The sequence below is a fragment of the Xiphophorus hellerii genome, chromosome 10 (genome assembly GCF_003331165.1).
Source record: "Xiphophorus hellerii strain 12219 chromosome 10, Xiphophorus_hellerii-4.1, whole genome shotgun sequence".
Lineage (NCBI taxonomy): Eukaryota > Metazoa > Chordata > Actinopteri > Cyprinodontiformes > Poeciliidae > Xiphophorus > Xiphophorus hellerii.
The window spans coordinates 5,290,233-5,314,855 of record NC_045681.1 but is presented as its reverse complement, the minus strand read 5'-3'; the positions used below and the strand labels follow the sequence as shown (position 1 = coordinate 5,314,855).

The following is a 24,623-nucleotide window of genomic DNA, read 5'->3' as shown; positions in this document are numbered from 1 at the left end:
CAGCGCAACCCGAAGTCCAGCGGACATTGGAGATGATACGTGGAAACAACATTAATGTTTATTCAACATGCAAAGAATATAGAAATGACAAGGGGAGGAGTTGGAGCTAAATTGCTACCGCAGTTGATAAACCCGGTAACTTTTCAGCTGTTCTTCGTTAACGTGACGTAAATAGGTTCTAATGATTTTCATTCAGTCAGGACTTTACGCTGACACTAGCCACATGCATTGCAGGTAGATTGTAGTAAAGCATTGATTAATGCCTGGTTTTAAAATTAGTTAACTGAACATGTAGCCATTATTCTGTGCCCATTGTTGGACACCACAGGGCAGGAACCCGATCGAACCGTTATACCTAGGATTTCTGTCGGCTAATGTGTGGTCTGTCAGGGTTTGAAAACGGGCGGACAATCGGCCGACAACTCTAAGATCGTGTAGTGTGCGCTGAGCTTTACACTAAGGAAATGAGAAAGGAGGGTCAGTGGAGAGCACCGGAGTTGAGCCTTTTTTCATTCGGTGTCATTAACAGAAAGAGAAAAAGGCCGGAAGAGACGATAATGCCGATAATTAAAATGACGTCGATAGTTTTAATTTATCGTACGATTAATCGATTTATCGTTTATCGCGACAGGCCTACCCATACTTCATTCCCTTTGTTCTAGATGTATTATCGCCATATTAAATCACCGCAGTTGCGAAACAAAAATCACATCATTTCTATTGATATTTTTTTATGTTGTGTTAGACTAATGGTTCTCAAATTTAGGATTGTGACACCTTTTGGGGTCACAAATCAATAACTGGGTTCTTGAGTTCTTCTTTAGAAAACAAACTAAATAAAACTGATCACAGTAACCCATTTAAGCCAGAAATGGTACTCCAGAAAAAATAGTGCTTACAAATAGATTGGTAATCTGTTGATGCTGTTTGTGATGTCATTCTATCTTTGTTTAAAGTATAAAAGTTTGAAAAGTGTGCTGTGCTTTTGTTTTTACAGCCCTATTTTACAGTTTGATGGATCTGTTCAGGATGTTAGTTTAACTAAAGTGTAACTTTATATGTATTAATGACAGACTTTTTTAGAGTTTTATTTGCAAAACAATTTGTTTTTACCATCTTTTCACCACACTATTATGTTGTATATGTGTTGGACTGTCACACAAAATGGAAAAACTTCAAGAAAGTCATCCAAATGTCTTTTTTTTTTTTCCTCACCACCATCATACTCGTTTTCTTACTGTCTCTTTTTCACTCGACATGACTCACTATCAAGGCAGTCGGGTTGTTGCTGGGTTGTCCACCTTCTCAACAATGACATTACGTATGACTTAAATGTAAGCTGATCCTAACATTAATTTCCACTGGCACAGAGCCAGGGGACTGGCTGTCTCTGGCAAGATCATGGAGACATGCACTGTGGTGCTCGCGTAAGCACCGAAAATGATTAATCTCTGTATTTGTTTTTATTTGACAGGCAGTGTTATCAGTCATGTTAATAACTTTTTTTTTTCATGTTGTGCTAACTTTTTATTAGCACGTTTAGAGGCAGGCAGTTGGACACATACAGAGCGCATATCTTCAGCATAACATTGTGTTCTGATCGAGTGGATGTTGGAGCAAACAAAACAGAACTGGTGTGGTGCACATGTAGAAGGGAAATGATTTGAGACACATCAAGAATCAGAGACTCAATGCAAAGTCACATTTTTAATGTGACAGATTCAGGGAAACCACCTGACATACGTCAGTTCAGTCTACTAATGTTTTTTTTGTTCATAAGGTAGTAAAAAAGTCTTTACCCCCTTAAAAATATTTGGTTTTGTATTTTATCACATTCAGATGTTTCATATATTCAAATATTTTAGGCATAGTTTTGTATATTCAGATGCACTTTCTTGCTTAAGTGAAGTACTGAATTGTTCAGTGGCATTGGAAAGTTGATTTATTGTGTATAAGGTCGAGAAAGTTATCTGTTTCCATATATGAAGTTTAATTATTTTAAAACTTGGCATTCTGATAGAGTTTAATTCTTGGACAGTGCTGGTGTGGTTTGCTTTCCATTTTTGGTATCGGTTTTCTTGTCAGTGCATCAGCACAATAACCTGGTTCTAATCTTTAAGGCCTACAGAAAAATGCTGCTTCTTTCACCCTTGATCTTTTTTTATGCAATTCAGCAGATAATAAACATGCTTTCTAGGGGAGAAAGGAAAAACTGAAGATTTTTATTTCCTCCGAAGAGACTAGTTTAAGTGTTTATTGTAAGAACTGTTGTTGGCATCCAGGACATTTTCTGTCCATTTGGATGAAGATGTATTATGCACTTATTCGTAGTTGGGTTTCTGAACAAGTTGTTGAAGAGTTTCGTACACAAACATAATGATGAAATGTCTCTGTCGAGGAGACGCTGTCTGTTGAATAATGTCAGATTTTCTGAGTCATTTCTAATGAAAAACATTTTTAGTGTTTCTCTTTCTTTGCCATGTGTTAAGATTCCCAATTTATTTGACTGTCCCAGGAAAAGGAGTTAGTTTGTTTTAACCTTGCTTATTATTCATGCAAGTGTTTTTACTGCATGTTTTCTCATGCATGTTACATACAATCTAAGAAAGGACTTTTGGGATTTGGTAATAATAATATCATCTGCAAAAGGCTATTTCAGACGTGTCTTGAGATCATTTCCTGTATAACATATTTTATTGTGTCGTACTGCTGAAAAGGAAGTGCATGACTTAGTTTCAAGCTACAATCCTTGCAAGCTGGTGTTTGGTGTTTCTTTTTGTTTCCGTCTTTTTTTTTTTGTTTCTCTTTTGCTCAGTCATCACATTACATTGTGTGGCATTCCAGTATTTAGGACTCACTGACAGCAAATATTGTGGGGAGTAAAAGCAAAGGGAAGTCTCAAAGATTTAAGATTACATATTGTTTAAACGGGTAATATTTCTAAATATACTCAATAAAACAAACATTCTTTATGGAGAGATTGTAGACATCGATGGGTTTTCCTTTGGTCAAAGCATTTAAATTATGAGATTTGTTTTATAATCTCATAATACGCTTCATAACTGTCATTCATTGGTTACAGTTTTCATATCCAGCATTTAAATGCTCATAACTAATGGATATATATTTCAATTACCCCATGCCAAACTAACTATGTCTCAGAGTTGTAAATTTTAAATAACAAGCAGTAATTAATTACAAAAAACCCAACTAAATCTCTTATTATTAATCTGCACACACCTTTGGGATCTTTTTTTTCCTTGTTTCTTTTTTTAAAGTTTTTTACAGTACACAAAACTGGAGAAAAAGGATAATTTGATTTCAATAATTTAAAGGCGTGGAAAAATTTGTATTTACAAATTATATTCCATTTGTTCGTACATCCATCCATCTTTCAGTCTGTTCATCTTTTCATTCTTCTGTTTGTCAATATTAGTGTTCATGCTGTGTTGGTTGTTCAGTTCAAGTGTGACCACGCAAAAGTGGACCTTAATTCATCATGAACTTTTAACTTTTTGCTGAAAAAATACACTAAGATGACTGAGAAATTTCTGTTAGTTAAACATAAGTTAGTTAGTTAGTTAGTATTCTTGCATGAAAATGTGGGGTACATAGAAAAATAGATTGTATTTTGATTTTAAAAATATGAGAGAGAGAGCTAATTATATTTTGATATTTATATTTGCAGGTGGTCATTAATCAAGCTAAAGCATAGCGGACGGACGGGACGGGACGGGACGGGACGTAGGGGTGCAAAAGGGAAAAATTGTTAGGTAACCTGAAGTCATTGTATCACTTGGGACAGTTTCAAAAGCTTGAAGACAAAAACTTTCATCTGTAAAGTACAGTCTTCAGGCGTCTTTATAGGTGCATCGTTTGCAGTTTTCTGGCCAATCACCGTTCTTTAGAAAGCCTGCCCTGCCGATTCTGATTTTGGTCGATGCTGGGGTTTTTTTAGTCTGAAAAGTGGCTAGATATAGCTACAAAGTTGGTGAGTTGGCATAATTTGTGTGACTATTGTTAACTGTGCATGTGCAGATATGATTTAGTGGGCGAGTCCCTTTCTCTCAGCAGTGCAAAAAGTGGCAGTGGCTGATTTTCAGACCTTTGTGGCGGTAAATAAGATCGGTTTCACATGAGTGTTGGCCGACCACCTAGAATTAAAGAAACTGTTGCCAATTTATCAGTGCACCCATGCATTAAGGTCAAAGTTAATTTTATTTCACAGATTATTGGCTCCATCAAACCGTTGTCATCATTTTGACATGGCATAGCCTGTATCTCAGAGGGAAAGTACAGCTTTCCATTTGTTTCTGGACTGACTCTGTTTGTTGCCTAAAAACACAAGATTGCATCAGAGTTTATGTAAAAGTTAATGTTTTTTTTATCTGATACAGTGCCTCAAAAAAAAAAGTAAAAATAAACACACTTTGCTGCACTTAGGCTTTTTCTTTAGTTGTAAAGTCTCTGCTTGGAAATTCTCTAGCACCTAGCACGTGACTCCACATGACAAACTATCTCCTTTTCAAAAAGCTTATGTAACCAAATAACAAAACTGTCAAATTTATAACTCTAAAGCACGCAGAGACAAAGTGTAAAATCTGTTAGTTTTTCTGTTTATATTTTCAGCCAACCTGACGGTAGATAAATTGGGGGTAGATAAAATGGACTGCTAAGTTACTTAATACATGATTTATAACTATGCTTACTTCTAGATAGCCTGACATTGATGGAAAACCTGTGTGTGTTTAGGTCTTTGCGCTAAACTCCCTTTCCAAACAATGAACAGAAGATGCCAGGATGTAGAGCAAACAGTGACCGATGCCACAAAGTCAGATAGGGGTGGCAGAAAGGTGCTTTTAAGCTAAGAGACACGCAAACTGCAGAACATAACATTTACTTCTCGGTTCATCAAATGTTGCAGTGATATTATAATTTGCTTCAGCGGCTAATAGTACTGATAAACAAAAAATTTAAAGGTATGAAACAGCAAGGGAGCAAAATTACCAGCACCTGTTATAACTCTTAACACCTCTCCATGCCCATTCATTACCATTTTCCCAAACCTAATTCACTGTATTTGTAACTTAACCCTGGTGTTCACAGGAAATGATTTTATAAGTGTGTGTATAGACTGTGAATGGATGAAAGATTTAAAACCTTTAAAAATTATCCACCTGCTTCACCACCTGTAATGGCAGGCCAAATTTGTATCATTCTTGAACTGTGATTGAACCATGCAAAATCATCCTGAAGGCCACACTCTGGACATAACTGCAGTAGAGGTTCAAAGTGAACAGATAAAAGAACATGTCTTTAAATGATTGCTTAAACTGCAGCGATATTAAAATGGAGAAATGACTGGGACTCTGCTTGCAAAGATACATGAGTAAACAAAATATATCTACCTGTTTTCATTCACTGTTGGTAAAACTGGGACAACATCGGGGAGGAAAAGAGGCTGAAAAGATTAGTTTCTTTTGATTGCTAGTTGTAACTCATTGCTTCCTGAATTTTGGTGTGGTTGTATGAATTCTGACACAGTGTTTTTATGTGGAGTAGCACAGGGCTGTGAACTATGTGTAGTGTCAGTAGGGAGTGGGCGGGAGACTTATGAGGTTGTGTCAGAAAGCGAGAGAGAGAGCGTATTAGAGAGAGAGACAGAGAAGTAATGAATGTGGTGAAGAGATAGAGGAACCTTTGCTATTACTTGCAAGAACACCAAGCAGGTGAGTGACAGAGCAGATAGTACAAGTTACAGAGTACAAGTTGGAAATGGACTTAGGGAGGGAGAAGTAGAGCAAAGAGAGAGAGGGAACAGCTGTGGGAGAGACAGGACTGTCAACTCAAATGTGGACAAGTGTATCGTGGTCACCCTGGCGCTGAGCTGTCAGAACGGAGGCTGAGCAGTCAGCTGTGTCCAACAGCCATGAAGCACTCTCACCAAACGGACTTCAAGCTGATCAGTGAGTAGGGGGAAAATGAAGTACAGCGAGACTGCAGGTTTCCTCGCTCTGCAGTGCAGGGAAATTGTAACTTTAAAAAGCTTGCCGGTGATCTAATGGTGAAAATATGGAGAATTGATCTGCATATAAGTTTGCTTGTATTTAGTGTGGGGTGAATACGTTTGCTATAAGGACAAAAAGGCATGTTGGCACATGCTAAACTCTGCTTTCATTAGTGAAGAAATTGTTCTAGTACCTTAGCTGCAGCTGCCCTAGTCTATTGTGGTCATCTTTCAGTTGTTATGCAGATGAGATATCCAGAAGTCTATTGATGTGTTGGAGTATATGTTAATTAGTAAATCTGATTAAAGTGAAGGGCATTTTACAATGGATATTGTTTAGGAAAGGTTAAATTTAATTTCAACTGTTTAAACTTTTAGATTAGACAATGATGTGTCTTTGCTCAAATTGAGCATTTGAGAGAATACACAAACCACAACTTTAAGGGAGTGGTTTATGCATGTTTCTATGTGTTTCTGCAGAGTGATAAATGATGAATGATCATCATTTATTTATTTGAATTGGCTCATACTGTACTTCACAAACCATCAACAATTTCAAATAACTGTCTTTATTTTGATTCATGAATTAGAGGCTCATTTTACAGTGCTTTAGCGCTAATGGGCTGTAGTTAGAAGAAGCGAGCTTCTTTATAAATTTGACTCTCCTGCCAAAGATGTGTTAAAGCCTTAAAATTAATTTTTGTTTTGATGTAAAGAATTATATAATTGTTTATTTAGTAATCAGTAACTTAATTTCATTGGCTGGGGAAAAAAACGTTATACATATTTTCAATACATAATTAAGTGGAACCCAAACAAATATAAAAGTAGAACTCAATTTGAGGTAAGTCACTGTATCTGGAAAAGTTTAGTCATGAGTGGATTCATTTTTCTCATACATTTATATAGTAATTTTGAAAAGTAATTTTAGAATATGATTTAAACGTGTCATTTCAGTACCTCAGTTCAATGAGTGAAACACGCAGATTAATTACACAGATAAAAATCATAAAAACATCACACCAATAAAAACAATTTTATTGGTTAATACATTTATATGCTATAGAAAAGTCTAACTATAGAAAAGTATGTTCAATACCTTCCTCAAGGTTATTTTCAAAAGGTGCTTTTAATCTAACAAACATTCCTCATCAGAACACATCTTCTAGTTTATTGAATATGACTTTGTGTCACTAAAACTGTGGAGGGTAAATGAAAACAACTTCACATTGTGATTCCGTTAGATAAAGCCATCATTAGAAATGTCCAGGAGTTCAGAATCCCTGTCACCAAGTCCCCGTTTTATTGAACAATCATTATTCCACCTATTTAAAATTGTGGAGGTTGCTGTAATTGAATACAGGATAAATGAAAACAATTGCACACTGTGATTCCTTTACACAAAATCATCATTAGAACTGTCTAAGAGTCCAGAATCCTCTGTTATACTTCAGTCTGATTAGTTTAAGTTACTGTGAAGTATAAATGACTTTCCATGGGATAAGAGTTTAAACTCCATTTTCCTCAAACATTATAAATCCTTCAGTACTTGTACAGATGTTTTTGATCGTCCTTGGTTTCATAACACAGAACTGTTTATTGGATTTGTCCAAACGTCTTTTCTCTGGTTTCTGTCACTGGCTTCATCTCCACCAAAAAAAAAAAAAAAAAAATCAGAAGCAAATTCAACGTTAGATGCCTGCAGCTAGTCCTTTTCTTTGAAAGAGTTAGTTTATCTGATCAGAAAGGAAACTGTGCAAGACATGTTAGCAGTTTCACATATTGTTTATTGCTTCTACAGCAGTATAATATCTGCCTGAGTGTATTTATGTATTATGAATCATTACACTGTTTTTGATAATTTATGCTTGCTGTGTTTAAGTGTCTACGTGATGTTTATTCTGAGGTGTATTCACTTTGAACAAGAACCTTAAGTGTTCAAACTGTTATTTACACATCTGTTATGTTTATTAGGGCTTGGTTTTTATCAAATCTTATATTTTACTGAAGATCTCTATTGGGTGCCATCCTGAAAAGACAAAAAAAATTAAATCACAAACATTTATAAATTCAAAGCAGTGATTTGTTTGGAGTCATTTCACTGGAGCTGTTTGTGCTGCACCTGTTAAAGTATTCTATATTCTCCAGAGAGGAAGTTATCAGTTCTTGACATGCTCATGAAAACAGTGTTCAAATGTGTGCCACTGTCTGCCAGAGAGATTAAAAAGATCTACGTTCAAGGTTTCTTTTCTATGGTTGGTTTAAATCCCTTTGATTTACCAAAGAAACAAGTTAAAAACGTATACGAGTCTCAATTGATCCTGGGTAATGCCTTAAGATCATTGTTTTATTTGGTAGTATTTGGATGATTAATGGTATTTCAAATTGCCCAGGAGATTTTTTTGTTAGATCATTTGTTTTATTGATTCATAAGCTCAATATGTCTCTCTTTCTCTCATTTATTTCATTCTAACGAGTAATTGTGTTTATTTACATGCAGCTTACTCTGGTCCATCTAAAAACCTAGGTCTCTGTTCAGTTGAAATCTTGTTCTTGTTCAAATCTGCATGTGAATTCAAAGCAGACCAGAGACCACTCAGAAAGCACGAAGCTGGCTTGAACAGGGCATTCTGGTTAAATATAACTAAAACAATCTTGTAAATCTTGTTCTAGGTAGAAATGACTGGTGATTTTTTTTAACCATTACTGCAAGTCCAATGCTGCATCAAAATCAATAAAAGAATTGCTTCAGCAGACGAGAAATAACCTTTTGAAATGATCTAGCGAAATTCCAAATCAAAATCTTAAAGAACAACTTTGGCTGTCATCTGAAGAAGGTCAGGAAGACAACATGTCTTCTCAATCTGAGTTAATGGAACTTCAGAGTTTTATGAAAACATGCATTTACGATATTTTTGTTGAATGTCGATATTGCGTTTAATCCACATTATCATTTCCTCTTGCATTTTTCGTCATTATCAATATGTTCTCATTTTTTATTTGAGCTCCAGTAAATCTGTCACTAAAATCTATATCAGGCTTGAAGATTAAAGAGAGCACAATTCGAGTTGCCCAAATGTGTGAATGTTTTGCCCATGAAATATTAATCCACCTAAGTTTTCATCAAAACTGTCATGACAATTTTGAGGCAATATATTGTGCAGCTTTACTGAATGCCAGCACTGAATCAAAAAGTGCTGAAGTGAGCTGTGCATGCTTATCCAACCACTTTGTGGCATGATATGTGCTTTAATAGATTTGTTCCCGGTCTTATAGTGTTTAAAGTTGAATTTTACAGGATGAATGTAACTTGAGGAACCTTTGGAGAACTTTACACCATAAAAGTGTCTTTCTCATGGTTTATTTTACATCACATCAGCCCCGCATTTCAGCAGAGGTGTGTAGACCTTATAATCAATAATTATTCTGTAGCATGGTGTTTACCCATGTTGAATAGCCATAGATAAATTCCATCATTTTAAAAGAATAAAGTTAAAATGGGTGTACTGTATGGTAAACCATATTAAACGCTGCAGTCCTCAAATGATTCACCACTGACATATAAACGTAATCAAAACATCTGTTTCCTGTTGTCAGAACACAAATAGTCAATGTACAATTGTTAAAAAGGATGTTCAGCTAATCTGCATCATCCGCTACTGCATTCAGAAGTGCTTTTATTAAGGCACACACGCAAAACAAAAACATGCACGTAGGCCTTTTGTATTCATCATGCATTATAGATGAGTAAATCCATGCATAATCACAGGGACATCATTTTCAATTACTCCTGGCTCATATTCTATCAGTCTTAAAGGAAGAGGGCCGTATTCTTAAAAATATTTATCATCGTGTGTATTTAGTGCATCAGGTAAACTTATAGGTTAGAAATACTGTCCACTTCTCACTGCGATTTGTGATTATTTGACTTTTTTTTCATAAAGAAAGGCAGTTTAAGCTTCATAAGTAAAGTAAGTGAAAGAATTTGAAAAGCTTGACAATATGCACTGATTACTTTTTGTTTACTGCCTATGTTCTCCCTCATAGTGTTGGTTTACATTTGCATTTACATTTTTTCTTTCAATATCTTTAAGACCTCTTTGTCACTGTCTTGGCTAACAGCTGTGCTTGACTGCATTTGTTCACAGGATGAATAAATGAATGAGCATGAAGGGCTGCTGCACAGTCATCAAATGAAGATGAATAATTTGAGCTAGTCTTAATTTCCACTTCACAGGAGTGGCAATGTAGCAAATAATTCTTGTAAGAAATAGGGTTCACATCGAGCAATACATATTAAAAATATATTTTCATTAACATTAAAGCCTACTTTTTAAAAATATGTAAGAAGTAAGATTTTCTTTTCTACCTATTTGTCCATTACAATTGACTCAGAACAACATTTTTAACCTGCTTCTTTTATAGAACTGAGATGTTTTTAATGTTATATTTCAGTCAAAAAACTCCATATATCATAATATTTACACAAAATAAAAATGGTTAATTTCTTATAGTTAAAACAAAAAGCAACACTTACTTCCATTTACAGCATTTAAAAATGTTACTCATAATTCATTTTTAAGAAGTTTTCAACATGTATTTTAAAGGATATTACTCCTTTTTACAAGGCGTATAAAAAGCTTATATAAACTGTTATTATCCAAAGCCGATTGTAAAATCCACTCAGTGTAATTCTTACACATACTCTGTCCTCGCTTTTATCCTGCACGCTCGTGTGCACTCATGCTGAGAGTCCATTATAGAAGCTGTGAGGCCGGATCCACAAATCAAACTGTGTAAATAAGCAAGTTTTGCTCCCGCAGAGCACTCACTGGTGTATCCATGCCTACCTGTTGCCAATCTTATGGGTTACCATGGTCAGCCTTTTGAGTGAGTGTCTGGATACGTTTGCGCACAGAGTTTTGTGTCTGTGTGGTTGCAGGAAGAGTAAATAGGCTTCTTCATATGACAGTTGACAATGACCAGAGAGACTCTAGGTCCTGATGTTGGTGTTTGTGGATGTACATCGTCTTGCTTTTACTATCAACATTATGCAACTCATAATCTCAACACAGCAATAAGCTGAAAGTGGTCTATATAAAGCCACTTTCAGCAACTTAAACTTAACTGTTTAAGTTAAGTGTCTTGCCAGACACTTAACTCAAACATCTTTGTAACGGATAGTAACAGATTATGTTTATGTAGTGGTATTGCTGATCCAAAAGACATCTTCTTTTTTTCTGATTAGATGTGTTGTCATAGCTTTGGTCTGACTAATCACCAACCCATACAGACCTCATCCTAATGGATTGTTGTAGAAGTTCAGGCTTTTTTAAAATAGGCATCATGTCCTGATGGTTGCAATATGAAACTTTTGAAAGAGTCCCCTTTAAATGATTCCTGGAAAAGTTTGTTTATGCGGCATTCATCCCGACAATGTACAGAATGTCCACCTGGCAGCCCCTGAACCAGTGTAGAAACTGTTCATTAGTCCTTTGTTAGCAGAGATCGGGACAGGTTTGCATTTGTGCGAATGTGCGTGTGTATGTGTAAACAGACAGACTAATGGGCCTGACTGAAATCCAAACACAGGAACTTGCAGGTGATCTATGCTCTTTACTTCTAAAGGAAAAAGTGGGCTTGCTGTTGTTGACTGATGACGACTACATGGTACACAGGGACTTTATGTGTCTGCAAACTTTAAATATTCAGGATAAAATAAAAAAACACATTTCAGTGAAGCTTTAAACTTATAAGGTTGAACGGGAAACATCAGCTTTTGCTTGTTCCTGCTTTATGTCCTTTTTAATGTACTGCCATGTCCATGAGTAGTTTCTGCTTTCCATTCCCACCTTCTCCTCTTCACCCCTCTGTATCCTGTATCCTATCCTTTACTCTTCCTTAAGAAGTTATAGATGTTGCTATGACCTAAGCACATAATGCAAAACTTATGCTTTGTCTTTACATGTCTCCAATCCTCTCTGTCTCCTCATTCAGAGCGTCAGCTGGCCAACAGTATGACCAGCAGCAGCTCTCTTCCTCCCAGTGTCAGCGGGATCAGCAAGGAGCTGGCAGAGCTGCGCCGCCTCGTTCAGTTCCCAGAGGAGATCGCCTGCATCCTCACAGAACAGGAGCAGCAGCTTTATCAACAGGTAAAATATGCAGATAGGGGTGAGGATTCTGATGCAAACTAGGATTTTTTTAATTCATAAATAAATAAAAATAATTTCAAAAAGAACAAATAAGTATCTTTTGTTTAAACACAACACACTTCAATAGAATCTATACCACTTTGAAATTATTTCCATTTAGTCCCAATACAACCACAAATTGTGTTTGTGTTTCAGTGCAAAATTGTGAAGTCAAAGTGAAATGATTCATGATTTTAAACATTTATTTTGGATGGAGCTTTAATTTTCAAGGCTTGCCACACATTCTTAATTGGGTCTCTGTCTGCACTTTGACTTGGCCATTCTATCATTATTTATCTTTGATCTAACCGCTTCATCATAGTTCTGTCTCTGTGTTTAGTCTTTGTCATGCAGGAAGGTGAGCCTCCACTCCTGCCTCAAGTCTTTTGCAGTCTTGATTTGTAGTTCACTTTCCAAACAGATAAATGTTACACAAAATCCTACATAGAGGCTAAAACAGACATAAAAAATACTCCTCAAAGTAAACAAAAAGGAGAAATGCATAAGAATCTTAAAGGATAAGGAAAAGAGAGAAATGAAGAAACAAAACACTGTAATTAAATACTTAATGTACTGTATGTAGAAATTTAAAAAAGGTACCAAAAATCTACAAATCTAAACCAAAAATCTCTTACAGTACTGATGCCGCCTCCTATCAACTATGACCAGCTTTGATGTTTCTGGTGAAGAAAGAGCATCCCCAAAGCATGATTCTGCCACTACCATGGTTTATGTTGAGCATGGATGGATGTGCAGTGATAATTTTCGGCCACTCACCATTTTTCAGTCATCTTAAGGGGTCAATATTGGTCTTATCTGATCAGATCACCTTCATCCACAGGTCTGCTGTTTGCTTTACATGGCTTGCGGTAAACTTCATGTAAGATTTTGTATGATATTTTTCAACTTTTATTTGTTTCTTCCTCCTCATCCATAAAAGGGTCCATGATAAATAGTTCACCTAATTCTCCCACTTGAACCGTGGATCTCTGCAGCTCCTCCAGAGTTACCAAGGGCTTCTCAACTCCATTTGTTCTCTCCTTGACCCACCTTTTGAGTTTAGCTGCACGGCCCCGTCTTTGGCACATTTGCTATTGTACCATGCTCAGAAGATGGATTCATTTATGCTTCATGACATGTTCAAAGTCTGAAATATGGTTTTTAATCTACCTCTGCTGACAGTCAGTTGAGCTTTGTTTTTATTTTTATTTAGGCCTAAATGCAACGGCATGACATGTCTGATTTTTAATTGTAAAACACTTTTAAATCATGCATCAGTTCCCTTCCATCCCAAGTAATCTCTACTTTGCGTTGAGTCTTAAAAATACATTGAAGTTAAAATGTGAGAAAATGTACTTCACCAACTGTCTGTCTTTCTGCAGGTCTTTCCTTTAGATTACCTCTGCTTCCTCACACGAGATCTTGGCAGTCCCGAGTGTCAGACCAGACGCCACCCAAACCTCAAGGCCTCGCTGTCGGTGCCGGCCATGCCCACGCAGAATGCTCAGCGCAGCAATGCTGTGGAGGACCTAGTGGCGCGGTTCAATGAGGTGAGGCGACCACTTGAGAAAACCAGATATCTGGTTGAGAGTTTTTTATTTTGGCTCATTGCTTGCATTGATGTAGATTTACAAGAAGTATTTCCTTTATGATGCACATATCTGAACTGTGCGTGTTCTGTGTTTTGGTTTTAATAGCCACATGAAGTCACTAAAACAACTTGGCAGCGCTGGTGTTTATCTTTAAGACTCTACAACATGATGTCAGTGTGGATTAGATTATCGAAACCTCTAAACATTTTTTTATGTTGTTACACAGGAAAAATATTAATAACAGAATCAACTAAATAGGTTGCTTTTTATAAAAAAAAAAGATTTGCTAAGAACCTTGTAAACATGGTGACACTATGCATCTCGTATTTGATATTGATGTACAATTTCCTCAAGCTGGATCCTCCCTAGTGGATAACCATGTAAGTCTATCATTGTAACACAGGATGTGTGTTTATAAGCACATTTTTTAAGTTGGCTAAACTTCTACTGTCGTGCCTTGTTTCTTTTGGTGAATTCAACTGTAAACTGTTATAAAAATGCTGAGAAAGAACAAGTGTTCGAAGAGCTGAGATTGATAGGGAATGATGAAGTCATCTGTAGGTTGCATGCCTGCTCTATCAGCTGGTTTTCATTTAAGTCTGCAAGAGGGGAGACATAAAATAGTTCTCCAAATGTGCAGCGTGACCATGTATGGGCAGAGTGGAATGAGAGTCAAATGACAGCAGTGATTCTCCCTTCAAGTCAGTGATGAATCCCTGAAGTGACTCTGAACTTTTGACTTGGATTTAGTAAGACATATTTTCTGAGTGGAAGTGTACAGTATTTTGGATTGTAATCATCTACTGTCGTAGATTTATAATTTTACAAATCATACATCTATATTCATTTCGGGGTTTAGGGTTGTATTTTGCCATTATTGGAATTCCTGTTTAGATGTATTTGTCTTATTTCTGTCTTAAAAACCAGAGGTGTTGCTTTTGGATTTTGAATTGAGCAGCAATACAGAAATAGGTAAAAATAAACAAGACATTTTCAACTGTAATGGGGGGATCCACTGATCAGAGTCTATCGATTTCTGGTTTTTGCAAACCCATACAAGATTATGTAAGACATTAAACATTAAAATCTAATATTTCTGCCATTAGGGGTGAAAGATTAACTATCTTTTTTATATTGCCTCACATGTGCTAGAAAGCAATTGCTGTGAAACAGTCATTTAAAACAAACACAAAATGAACACAGATGGGACAATTTGAACTCTTATCGTATTAATGTAGCGATTAGGAAAATTCTGAGGCCAACATTTCTGAAACAGCTTCTGCAAACATTCCCCAAAGAATTTAGCTATGAGATTTCAAATTCCAGCATGTTCCACTTACTCTTCCTGTTATCAGCTGGAAGTCTCGTTCTTTCACATTTTCCCGCTGACATGTCTCAACATTTAAAGAAATATAGTCTGAAATTGTTCTCAGACTATAGAGAAGATCAAACTTTAGAGTTTTTGTCTCACCAATCATCAGCCTGGGCTGGTCAAGCTTGGTTGCATTGAACAGCTTATTTTTTTGAATGTATCAAACTTAAAAGTTGTGCTTGTTAGTTTTTTCATTTGGGTGAAAAATATTTTGCTTTTCTATTAAATTTCATATTTTAAAGGCGTGTAAGCTGAAATGTTTAGGCTCTGTTTTATTAAGTTGAGTGAAAAACTGTTCGGATGTGCATGATAGTAAATCTAATCCTGCACAAGAGCTTTTTAGTTGGAGTCTAGATAATTATGGGGTTGTAGGATTGTTTTTCCCAGTCAGAAAGTTTTAACCTGCTTTCTCTAGTTTTGTATTGATTGTGATCCAGTTCATTTTCAGGCCATGTATGGATATGAAATTACTTTCCAAGGCAAAATCAGCTAGACAGGGAATGGTGAGAATTTCGGGCCTCTTTGCGTGTCTGTCTCGGGAGCTTTGACAGAACCAGTATGTGCTGTGTTAAGTCTGTAATAGCTCTCTGTCAACCTCCGTTACATAAGTCTTGTATCAAGGAGAAAACGACTCTCAAAGTTCAGCTAATAACAGATGGAGACAGGCAGGCTGAAGGACAGACAGGCAGATGGACACATACAAACATCAAAGGATCGAATTGTACCCGACTCCAGTTTGGCATGTGTGTGTAGGGGTGTGTATGTGTGTGTCGTGCTGCCAATTAAAAAAAAAGAAAGAAAAGAAAACAAAAAAAAATTGCTCGCTCTGGTGTGTTTACAAGATGGTTATTGTTTTAAGACAGTCTCTTGCATAATCTTATATCGGCTTTTACCAATCTTACTGTATCTAATATCTTCTCATTTCCTGTCTGTTATTTGTCCTGTGCAACACTTTTGCTATCTGGAATATCAGAAGAGTTGCCAGGTCCTTGCGCTCCCTTGATCTGTGGCAGCTCAGAACTCCACTTTGCAGATGGTCAGGATGGTTAGGATGGCGACTGTAATTTAAACCTCCTTGCTGACATGGTGTTACACTATGTCATGCTGCTGAAAGTGACTGATAAAAGATTTTCATGCATGGCACGCAGTTCCTGCCTCACCTAGAACACAGAGGTGTAACAGATAAGAGTGTAGGACAGTAGTTTGTCAGTAAGCCATGTATAGTAGAATCTAGAACAAGCCTCTAAACCACTGATATTGCTACAGCCCTGCAGTTTTAGAAAGCTCCAGGATAGATTGCCTGCATCTCAGGTTTTGTATCTATGTGAACTTTATCACTGGTGTGATCAGTTTCACACCGGTAAGGCTAGAAAATATTCTGACTGCAGAAAAATAAAATCCTCTAGAAGGTAGAGATGGCAGAAATGAAGACAAAAAATACATGGCATTATAATAATGAGTTGGAACCACAAGTAAAACCATGATGCTCTGTTGTTTAATATTATGTCACAAATTATAAGCAATAGGGTTGAGTTTCTTAGCCTTTTAATTAATCCCCAGAAAAGTTTTGAAAATAATAAACAGATAAAGGGTATGTTTTACATCCAAAGCTGTAGTGCTATTGCTGAACATGTAATAATGTTTGTGGAAAAACCAACACAAAACACTTAATCCAGTTGTTGTGACACAGAAGTAGAAGAACAATGAGATAGATAATATTTTGATGAGACCTTATGAGAAAAAGAGCAGTGTAGGGATTGCATTGGAGTTCTGGTTCTACATTTAGCGGTTATCTTCTGCTCAGTCAGAAGCAATTCATGGATATCCAACATCTACTGGCTCAACATTCAAAATTAAACATTAATTAAAAATTAAAAATTGACTGGAGCAAGCTTGGTGGAGCCATGCCGAGCTGGTTATTGTGCTTTGTTCAACACTGTACAAAATCATTGCTGTGCGGTGAACACAATGCAAATTAAAGTGGTTCTGAAAACACAGGCATTTTTATTCTGAAAATCCTTGAGTTTTTTATTTATTTATTGTAGTTCCTCTAATGTTCCTTCCAAGCTACTGATAAGGCATCAATGACATTCATACCTATCAATAACTTTTATTTAATGCATTTTTTGTACTTTTGGTTGATATTTTGTGTCTGCATTAAATAAAACTAAACTAATATAAGAAACCAGTTATTTACAACTGAACAAAATAAGCAGGGAACCACATTTATATCTTGCATATTGATAAAAACTTATTTGATTATTTTCTTACAGGACAAAGAAATATGTAAAAATTGTTGTGTATTTAAAACTATGTATTTTACAGTATTTTGTAGGCCTTTTTGTGTGTGTGCGTGTGTATATGTCTTTTGGTGGCTTTATTTAGTCCTTGTGAAGTTTGACTGCGGTTAGCTGTACACATCCTTACATAAGCCAGTAATAGATCTTTAGGCCAGGGGATGTTTTTACCACCCGCAATAGGGTTAGTGAGTTTCACTGTGTGTGTTTCATGTGTGTGTGCAACTACATTAATGAGGCCCTAATGCTTGGAGACAATGACACAAGAGAGCAGGAAGCTTTACGGATGAGGCTGTGTGTCCAGCCCAAAGAATGTGACCCTGATCCGTATCTGGTTCGACCATCATGTGTTTGCACATTCACAGCTGATGGTCATCCGATCTCCCCATGTCTTTTCTGTGTGGGTGTGTGTGTGTGTATGGGAGGGACATGATCTTGTACATATACTGCCAGTTTAGTCACAGATCTCCAAACAAGAATTCATGAGCATCATCGAGACCACACACAATAAAAAGTGTCAGGATTTGTTTTATGTCACCGAGTTGCAATGCACCTAGTAACAACATAGTCACAACAAAAACAAGGCAACCAGAGATATGGCGCATTATGTCATGAACTTATCTAAATGAGGAGTATTTGCAAATGAAACATTATAAATTCCAGATGAGCAGCACTTCACACCATTATTAAAGCTGTTGTTTCATGTTAAAGTATTGCATAAATATATTTGATTTAATGGTCATTTTGATAATAAAGGCCTTTCAAACTTATTCACTCATTTTGTTGCAATTTACAATGCCTTACCTTTTGAACCTTCTTACCCTCTAAGTTCAATGTATTTTAATGGGATTTTATGGAAAATGCAATCATTAAGTATTGTATAATTAGTTAGCAAAAAGTAAATGATACATAATTTTCAAAATATTTTACAAATAAAAATCTCAAAACTGCAGGATCCACTTGCCACTCAGCTTTCAGTATTTCAATACTTCTATAAATCAAATCTCCCGATTAGCTGGTGTGGCGCACATTTAGTCTCCACTTAATCAATACTTTGTTGGACTGCCTGTCGCTGCAATTATGGTTGCGATTCTTTTGGGGTATGTCTCTGTTAGCTCAATATATGTAAAAAGTTAAAATTTAGCTTATCTTCTTTACAAAAAGATGTTCAAAAGCTCAAAGGTGAACCTCCATCCCATTTTGAAGTCTATTGTAGCCTCTAACATGTTTATTTTTAAAGGATTGTCTTATATTTAACTCCACCTACCTTTTTATCCACTCTGATCATCTCATCTGTCCTTTTCTGGAGGATAAAGCTGCTGCTGCCATGTTTCGTTGTGGAAAACTTGGTGGTGCAGAACATTATTTCCATCATGGGAGAAAAAGTGAAGTTGATGGAGGAGTTTAAATACCTCACTGTTCACTTGGACAACAGACGCAACAGTGAATCAGTTTACAAGAATGGATAGAACAGACTGTACTTTGTGTGGAAGCTTAGATCCTTCAGTGCTTGGAGTAAGAGGCCGCATAACTTTTATAAATCTGTTATGAAGTGCAATCTCTTCTGCCATCATGTAGTATGAGCGTCAGTTACTGACAAAGAACCCCTGAAGAAGCTAATATAGAATGCCAATTCTGTTCTGTATTGTGGAACCTCTGGAGATTATTGTGCAAAGTGCCTTCAGTCAGAGGCTTCTTCCGATATGCTGTTATACAGACTGCTGCTGTATCTATAACTATAGATGCTGTCCGTAGCCAGCGTATATAACAACTCTGAAGAAAATCCAAGATAATATGAATAATAATAACAAAAAAAACATTTAACTTACCTTTGGGTAGAATAAAGTATTACTGAATTGAATTGACTTCAATTGTGGTTTAAGGAGTCTTAGTTTTTCTGAGACTTTTACAGAGCCTCTGAGTTTTTTTGTTTTTCTTCAGGGAATTAATTAAATGATTGAATACAAATGATTCCTCCTTTCTTCAGATATTTATGTTAAAGAATGTTGGTGAATCACAGAAAGTCTCAATAAATTGATGTTTGTGGTTGTAACTTGGCAAGGTTTGAAAAGGTGGAAGATAAATTATTACTATTGCAAGTTACTGTTTATGTCAAATGTTATTATGTTTTAAGTAGTATGTTTGTTTTGAACATGCAGGTGAGTTCATGGGTGACGTGGCTGGTTCTGACGGCTGGGTCCATGGAGGAGAAGAGAGAAGTTTTTTCCTATCTTGTCCACGTCGCCAGATGCTGTTGGAATATGGGAAACTACAATGGTGTCATGGAGTTCCTGGCTGGACTAAGGTGCAGTGAGACATACAAGCTATTTTAATGCCCTCGCATATTTATCACTGTTTTGTTTTGCTAGTATTAAATTAGGATTTCCCACCGTCCCTCCCCACAGATCCCGTAAAGTGTTGAAGATGTGGCAGTTTATGGACCAGACGGACATCGAGACCATGAGAAGTTTGAAGGATGCCATGGCTCAGCATGAATCTTCTTCTGATTATAAGAAAGTTGTGACCCGAGCGCTCAATATCCCAGGCTGCAAGGTCTGTGTCTGTGCAGATGATGTTTATTAAATAACAAATTATTATTTTTGAATGTTCTGTAATTTATTTTCCTTCACATTTCTTCTGCAGGTGGTGCCATTCTGTGGGGTTTTCCTAAAAGAGCTGAGTGATGCACTGAACAGCACAGCAAGCATCATCAGCCTCAAACAATCTCCAGATAACACAGATGACTCAATAGAGGTACAACCAACTGTCTCATGTGTGGATATATTCCAGTAATTTCAACATGTAACTGCAGAAAATATCACAGCTGTTGCTCTGTTTGTCTCCAGTTTGTGGCCGACTACAGCGGGCAGCACAATTTTATGTCTCGGTCCGGGTCTGATGGGCTGCACATCCCAGACAAAGAAGCCACCGTCAGCAACATCCTGCAGATTATTAGGTGAGCTGGAAATGGTCCACTATGCTTACAGAAAGAAGAACCATTGTCTTTTTGTCTTACTTTCCTCTCCCTGGTCCTCAGATCGTGCAATCGTAGTTTGGAGTCTGAAGAATCCGATGAAACATCTACCAGTCCCTTGTCAACTGGTCCATCCCTCACATACAGATGCAACTCTTTACGGGACCGCTGCCGCAATCAGTTAGTTGTTTTCTTCCAATTTTTTTATAAAGCTATTTTTTAAGTTATTAAATAAAATAAATATTATTATTTTGCTTAAGAATTTATTAGAATATTGAATGTTTCTGCAAACAAGTTCTTCCAAAGCATAAAGACGGGTCTCCATGAACTTCCTTTTAAAAGTTATTTTATTTCTTTAAATCAATTCAAAAATGTAACTTGTTTATTTACTGGTATTAAATTAATTTTTAGTAAAGTTTTGATGCACTTGCAAAAATTCTTTCTGATGCACTTGCGAAGGCAGAAGGGAATAGTTTTTTTCTTTTTCAGCTTTAAGTGGCTGTCGATTGTGTTGCTTGGAAATGTTAATACTTTGTGCCAAAGTTCTGTTTCCAAAATTTAGTTTTCTCCTTTCCTATTCATTCGCAGACAATGACTCATAGGCAAGGCGAAAAAATATTGCATTCAGATTTACATCAAAGCTATGAATACAGAGAATGATTGGCTTGGCAGTAAAAACACTGTGGAATCCCTGCATGTGCAGTTGCAACATTTTTCTGAGTCATTAACATTTTTTGAAAGTTTAGATTTAAAGTAAAATATAAAGACTAAAAAAAAAATGTTTCTATGCTAAACAGTTCAGCCTTTTGTTGACATCCTTCAAGACTGAATTGAACTAAATGTTCTCCAGCCTCTGATTCTGGTTGATTTTTTTCATTTTTTGAACATAAATAGCGGTACAAGACAATGGGTTTGCAAAGGAACACATTTGCAGATTGTTATTGAGATGAAACCGAGCTCACATAAAACACTGTGTCACAAAGAAAAAAGATAACGGGCTTGCTTCCTGTCAGGACAGGAAGGAACAGGGCTCTGGTAGTTCTCAGGCCACTGGTGGCAGGTAGCTTATAACTCAAACTGGAATTTAGAAAGTGAAAGAAGCAGATTTAATCAAAGTTTTGACATAAATTATTAATTTTCATTTAGTTGTTTTCTCTGTCTTTGACTATATCTTGCAGGTAAAGATAAGAACACTACTTCTTTTTGGTTAGCCTTATGGTTTTCCTCTGTTTGGACTACTATATGACAGCGGTTTATTGCTTCTTTTCCTGTGGTCTGGATCTCTTTCACTCTTTTACCTGAGGCAACTGCCAGAACCTTCCTCTGTCCCCATTTTTCCTTCTCACTCTTCCTCTCCTCCTTTCCCCCCCTTCTTTATTATAGTTGCCATTCATTTAGGACAGTGTTTCCCAACCCTCCTCAAGGCACACTGTCCTACATGTTTTAGAGGTTTCCCTGCTTTAATGCGCCTGATTCAACTGATTGTGGTTCAACAAACACCTGTTAATCAGTCGTCAATTGAAATCAGCTGGACCGAAGCAAGGAAATATCTAAAACATGCAGTGTGCCTTGAGGACCAGGGTTGGGAAACGCTGATTTAGGACAATGCCAGAAACAAAGCCTGTGTTTTAAGTTGTTGCTATTGTTGTTGAATACCAACTGCAGGAGTTTGAACAGTGTGTGTTCACATTTACACAGGTTAAGTTGCAGTTTGAGCTTCAAGCCAGGTACTTAAAGGGCATGTACCATCATTTTTTTCAGTTGTGCTCACTATGTTCATACTTATTTCTATATTTGAATTTGGGAATTGGGAAATAGGTAAAAAGGTTCAAAAGAAAGAAAGCCAGGAAAAAACAGAACACAGCTTGAAGTTGCCAAAGTGAGATGATGTGATGTATGAAACACCAAATACTGGAGGGTTAAACTTTATTTATAGAGGCAAGTGTCACAAAGTGCTTCACAAATGCTAAAAACATTATAAAAATCTACAAATGTCAAGAGGATTTGCAATGAAATTTTAAATATTGCTAATAATATTTTGGAACTATTTAACACTTGCCAAAACTGTCAAGATATAGACATTAGCATAATAAAAATGTAAATAGGTAACTTTCTAAAATGGTTAATGACAAATTACCAAAAGTTACCAATAAACTTCACCTAAAAGCCAGATCAAGAAACAACCTCTTTTCTATTTACAACATGAGGCTGTCATGTTCTAGTGTTCCACACAACATCTCATCCTCCATATATGGAAGTGCACATTTTGTTTAAAGATATCTTGCGCTGCAGGCTGTCTTTGTATCAGATTTGCTTTGAAAAACAGTGTAATATCAAACTGTGATTTATTTTTATGTTGTACTTGCAAAATTGTGATGTTTTAATGCTAGAATATGATTATATTTGCCCTTTGTGGATAGTTGCATGCTGATGTATAATCACCACCTACTAAATCAAGTGTGTATTTATTGGGTTTTTATTAATGCTTTTAATGTCTTACGTGACTGCACCTGAATAACTTCAACACATTTAAAACAGTTGAGGTTAAATATACGCACCAACCATAATACAAATGAATTGTATCTACAGATTCACAGTTGGAGACTTGTCGGACTCGGACGGTGACCTGTCCATTGAACCAAAACTGAAAGAGGTGGAGTTTCAGGGTACCGAGGAGACGCACAGAGCTTTCAGTCACGGCACGGAGCTCATTCCCTGGTAAGAAATAAATATACAAATATGGCTCTTGTTTGGCATGAACAGATGTTAATTTATTTGTTTTTTTCTTTTTCTAGGTATGTATTGTCACTACAGCCAGATGTTCACCAGTTTTTGCTGCAGGGAGCTACAGTCATTCATTACGACCAGGACAGCCACCTCACAGCTCGCTGTCTGCTGCGGCTTCAGCCTGACAACACGACGCTCATCTGGGGTAGATATCCTCAAAACATTTATGTCTCTCCATTTCCTCTCACCTTATTGTTCTTTAAACAAATTTAAAACAGAGCCCTATACCTTAAAAAATATAATTTCCTGTAATTTACGGTATGTTGTAAACCAACTCTGTACTTACATTTACGTACATTTTGTTTGCCAAGTGTCTTTTTATTTGCCACATAAGCCATTTAACTTGTTTGTAAATGATCTCATCCATGCAGAGCATCGTTAAATCCATGTCCTTGACTACATCTCCAACATTTTGTAAATATTTGGCAGGTAAGCCTCAAAGCGGAGGAGCTTCCCCCATGGAACAACCACCCGGGTTAGGACAGAGCGTGGTGCCTGGGTTAGCCGAAGGCCTCTTGGACATTGGAGTGGTGAAGGTTTGTTGAAAAAATTCAAAGTCTCTTAGGAACGTGCTTTGTGTTTAAATTACATATCACGGTGGTGATTTAGACTCATGGTGTTTATGTGAATCTGCAGGCAGTGTTTTTGGGCCACCAGGGGGTTGATGTTCACGCTGTGTGTTTGCAAAACAAGCTGAGCCAAATGACGGTGGAGGAGAACGGTCTGACTCTGCTCTACGGTCTCAGTACCACTGACAACAGGTTGGTGTGTGTTTACTATCAGCAGGCTGCAACACTGATTTGCTGCCAAAACACTTTGCTGTGATTTTGAAACTTGAACCAATTTGCTAACTTGTGCTGTCAGACTTCTACACTTTGTGGCACCCAATCACACCGCACAAATGCTCCACAAGGGCCTGACAGAGCTAGTGAATGCAACCAGGAAACTAAAGAAGTTCCCAGACCAAAGACTTCAGTGGCTGAGGAGGCAGTATGTTAGCTTATATCAGGTAAATTATGAACTGGAATTGTATCACTAATAATTTTACTAACCCAGCTACGTGATGTGGATGACATATAATACAATACCTTGCAGAAGAATTCGTCTTGAGCTTTTCCACATTTTATCGTGTTGCAACCACAAACAACCTTGTTATTTATTTGGATAAAATCCGGTTCAAGCATTCACCTTCAGAAGACACCTACTTAGTAAATAGACAGTAGCTTTAGACTTTGACAGGGCCATTCTAATACATGCATTTGCTTTGATCTAAACCATTTATTTTGTAGTTTCAAAATTGACATTTTCATTCAACGTCATAATTTTGCACTACTTTGCATCAATCAATCACATAAAATCGGAATAAAAAAGACTGAACTTTGATGAAATGTGAAGAAGTTCAA

The 24,623-nt window shown here is 36.7% G+C and overlaps 1 protein-coding gene across 3 annotated transcripts in view; it reads left to right on the top strand.

Annotated features, from left to right (window-relative positions):
* The window catches only part of plce1 (phospholipase C, epsilon 1), an 85,618-nt gene that overhangs the window by 39,131 nt on the left and 21,864 nt on the right, over nt 1–24,623 (top strand). For all 3 annotated transcript variants that reach the window (XM_032574620.1, XM_032574621.1, XM_032574622.1), the window contains exons 8-19: nt 12,005–12,159; nt 13,581–13,748; nt 19,619–19,764; nt 19,865–20,012; nt 20,103–20,213; nt 20,306–20,415; nt 20,497–20,613; nt 23,023–23,151; nt 23,229–23,365; nt 23,650–23,756; nt 23,857–23,981; nt 24,085–24,229. In XM_032574620.1, the coding sequence (XP_032430511.1) occupies nt 12,005–12,159; nt 13,581–13,748; nt 19,619–19,764; nt 19,865–20,012; nt 20,103–20,213; nt 20,306–20,415; nt 20,497–20,613; nt 23,023–23,151; nt 23,229–23,365; nt 23,650–23,756; nt 23,857–23,981; nt 24,085–24,229 (1,598 nt within the window). The remainder of the gene's footprint in view (nt 1–12,004; nt 12,160–13,580; nt 13,749–19,618; nt 19,765–19,864; nt 20,013–20,102; nt 20,214–20,305; nt 20,416–20,496; nt 20,614–23,022; nt 23,152–23,228; nt 23,366–23,649; nt 23,757–23,856; nt 23,982–24,084; nt 24,230–24,623) is intronic.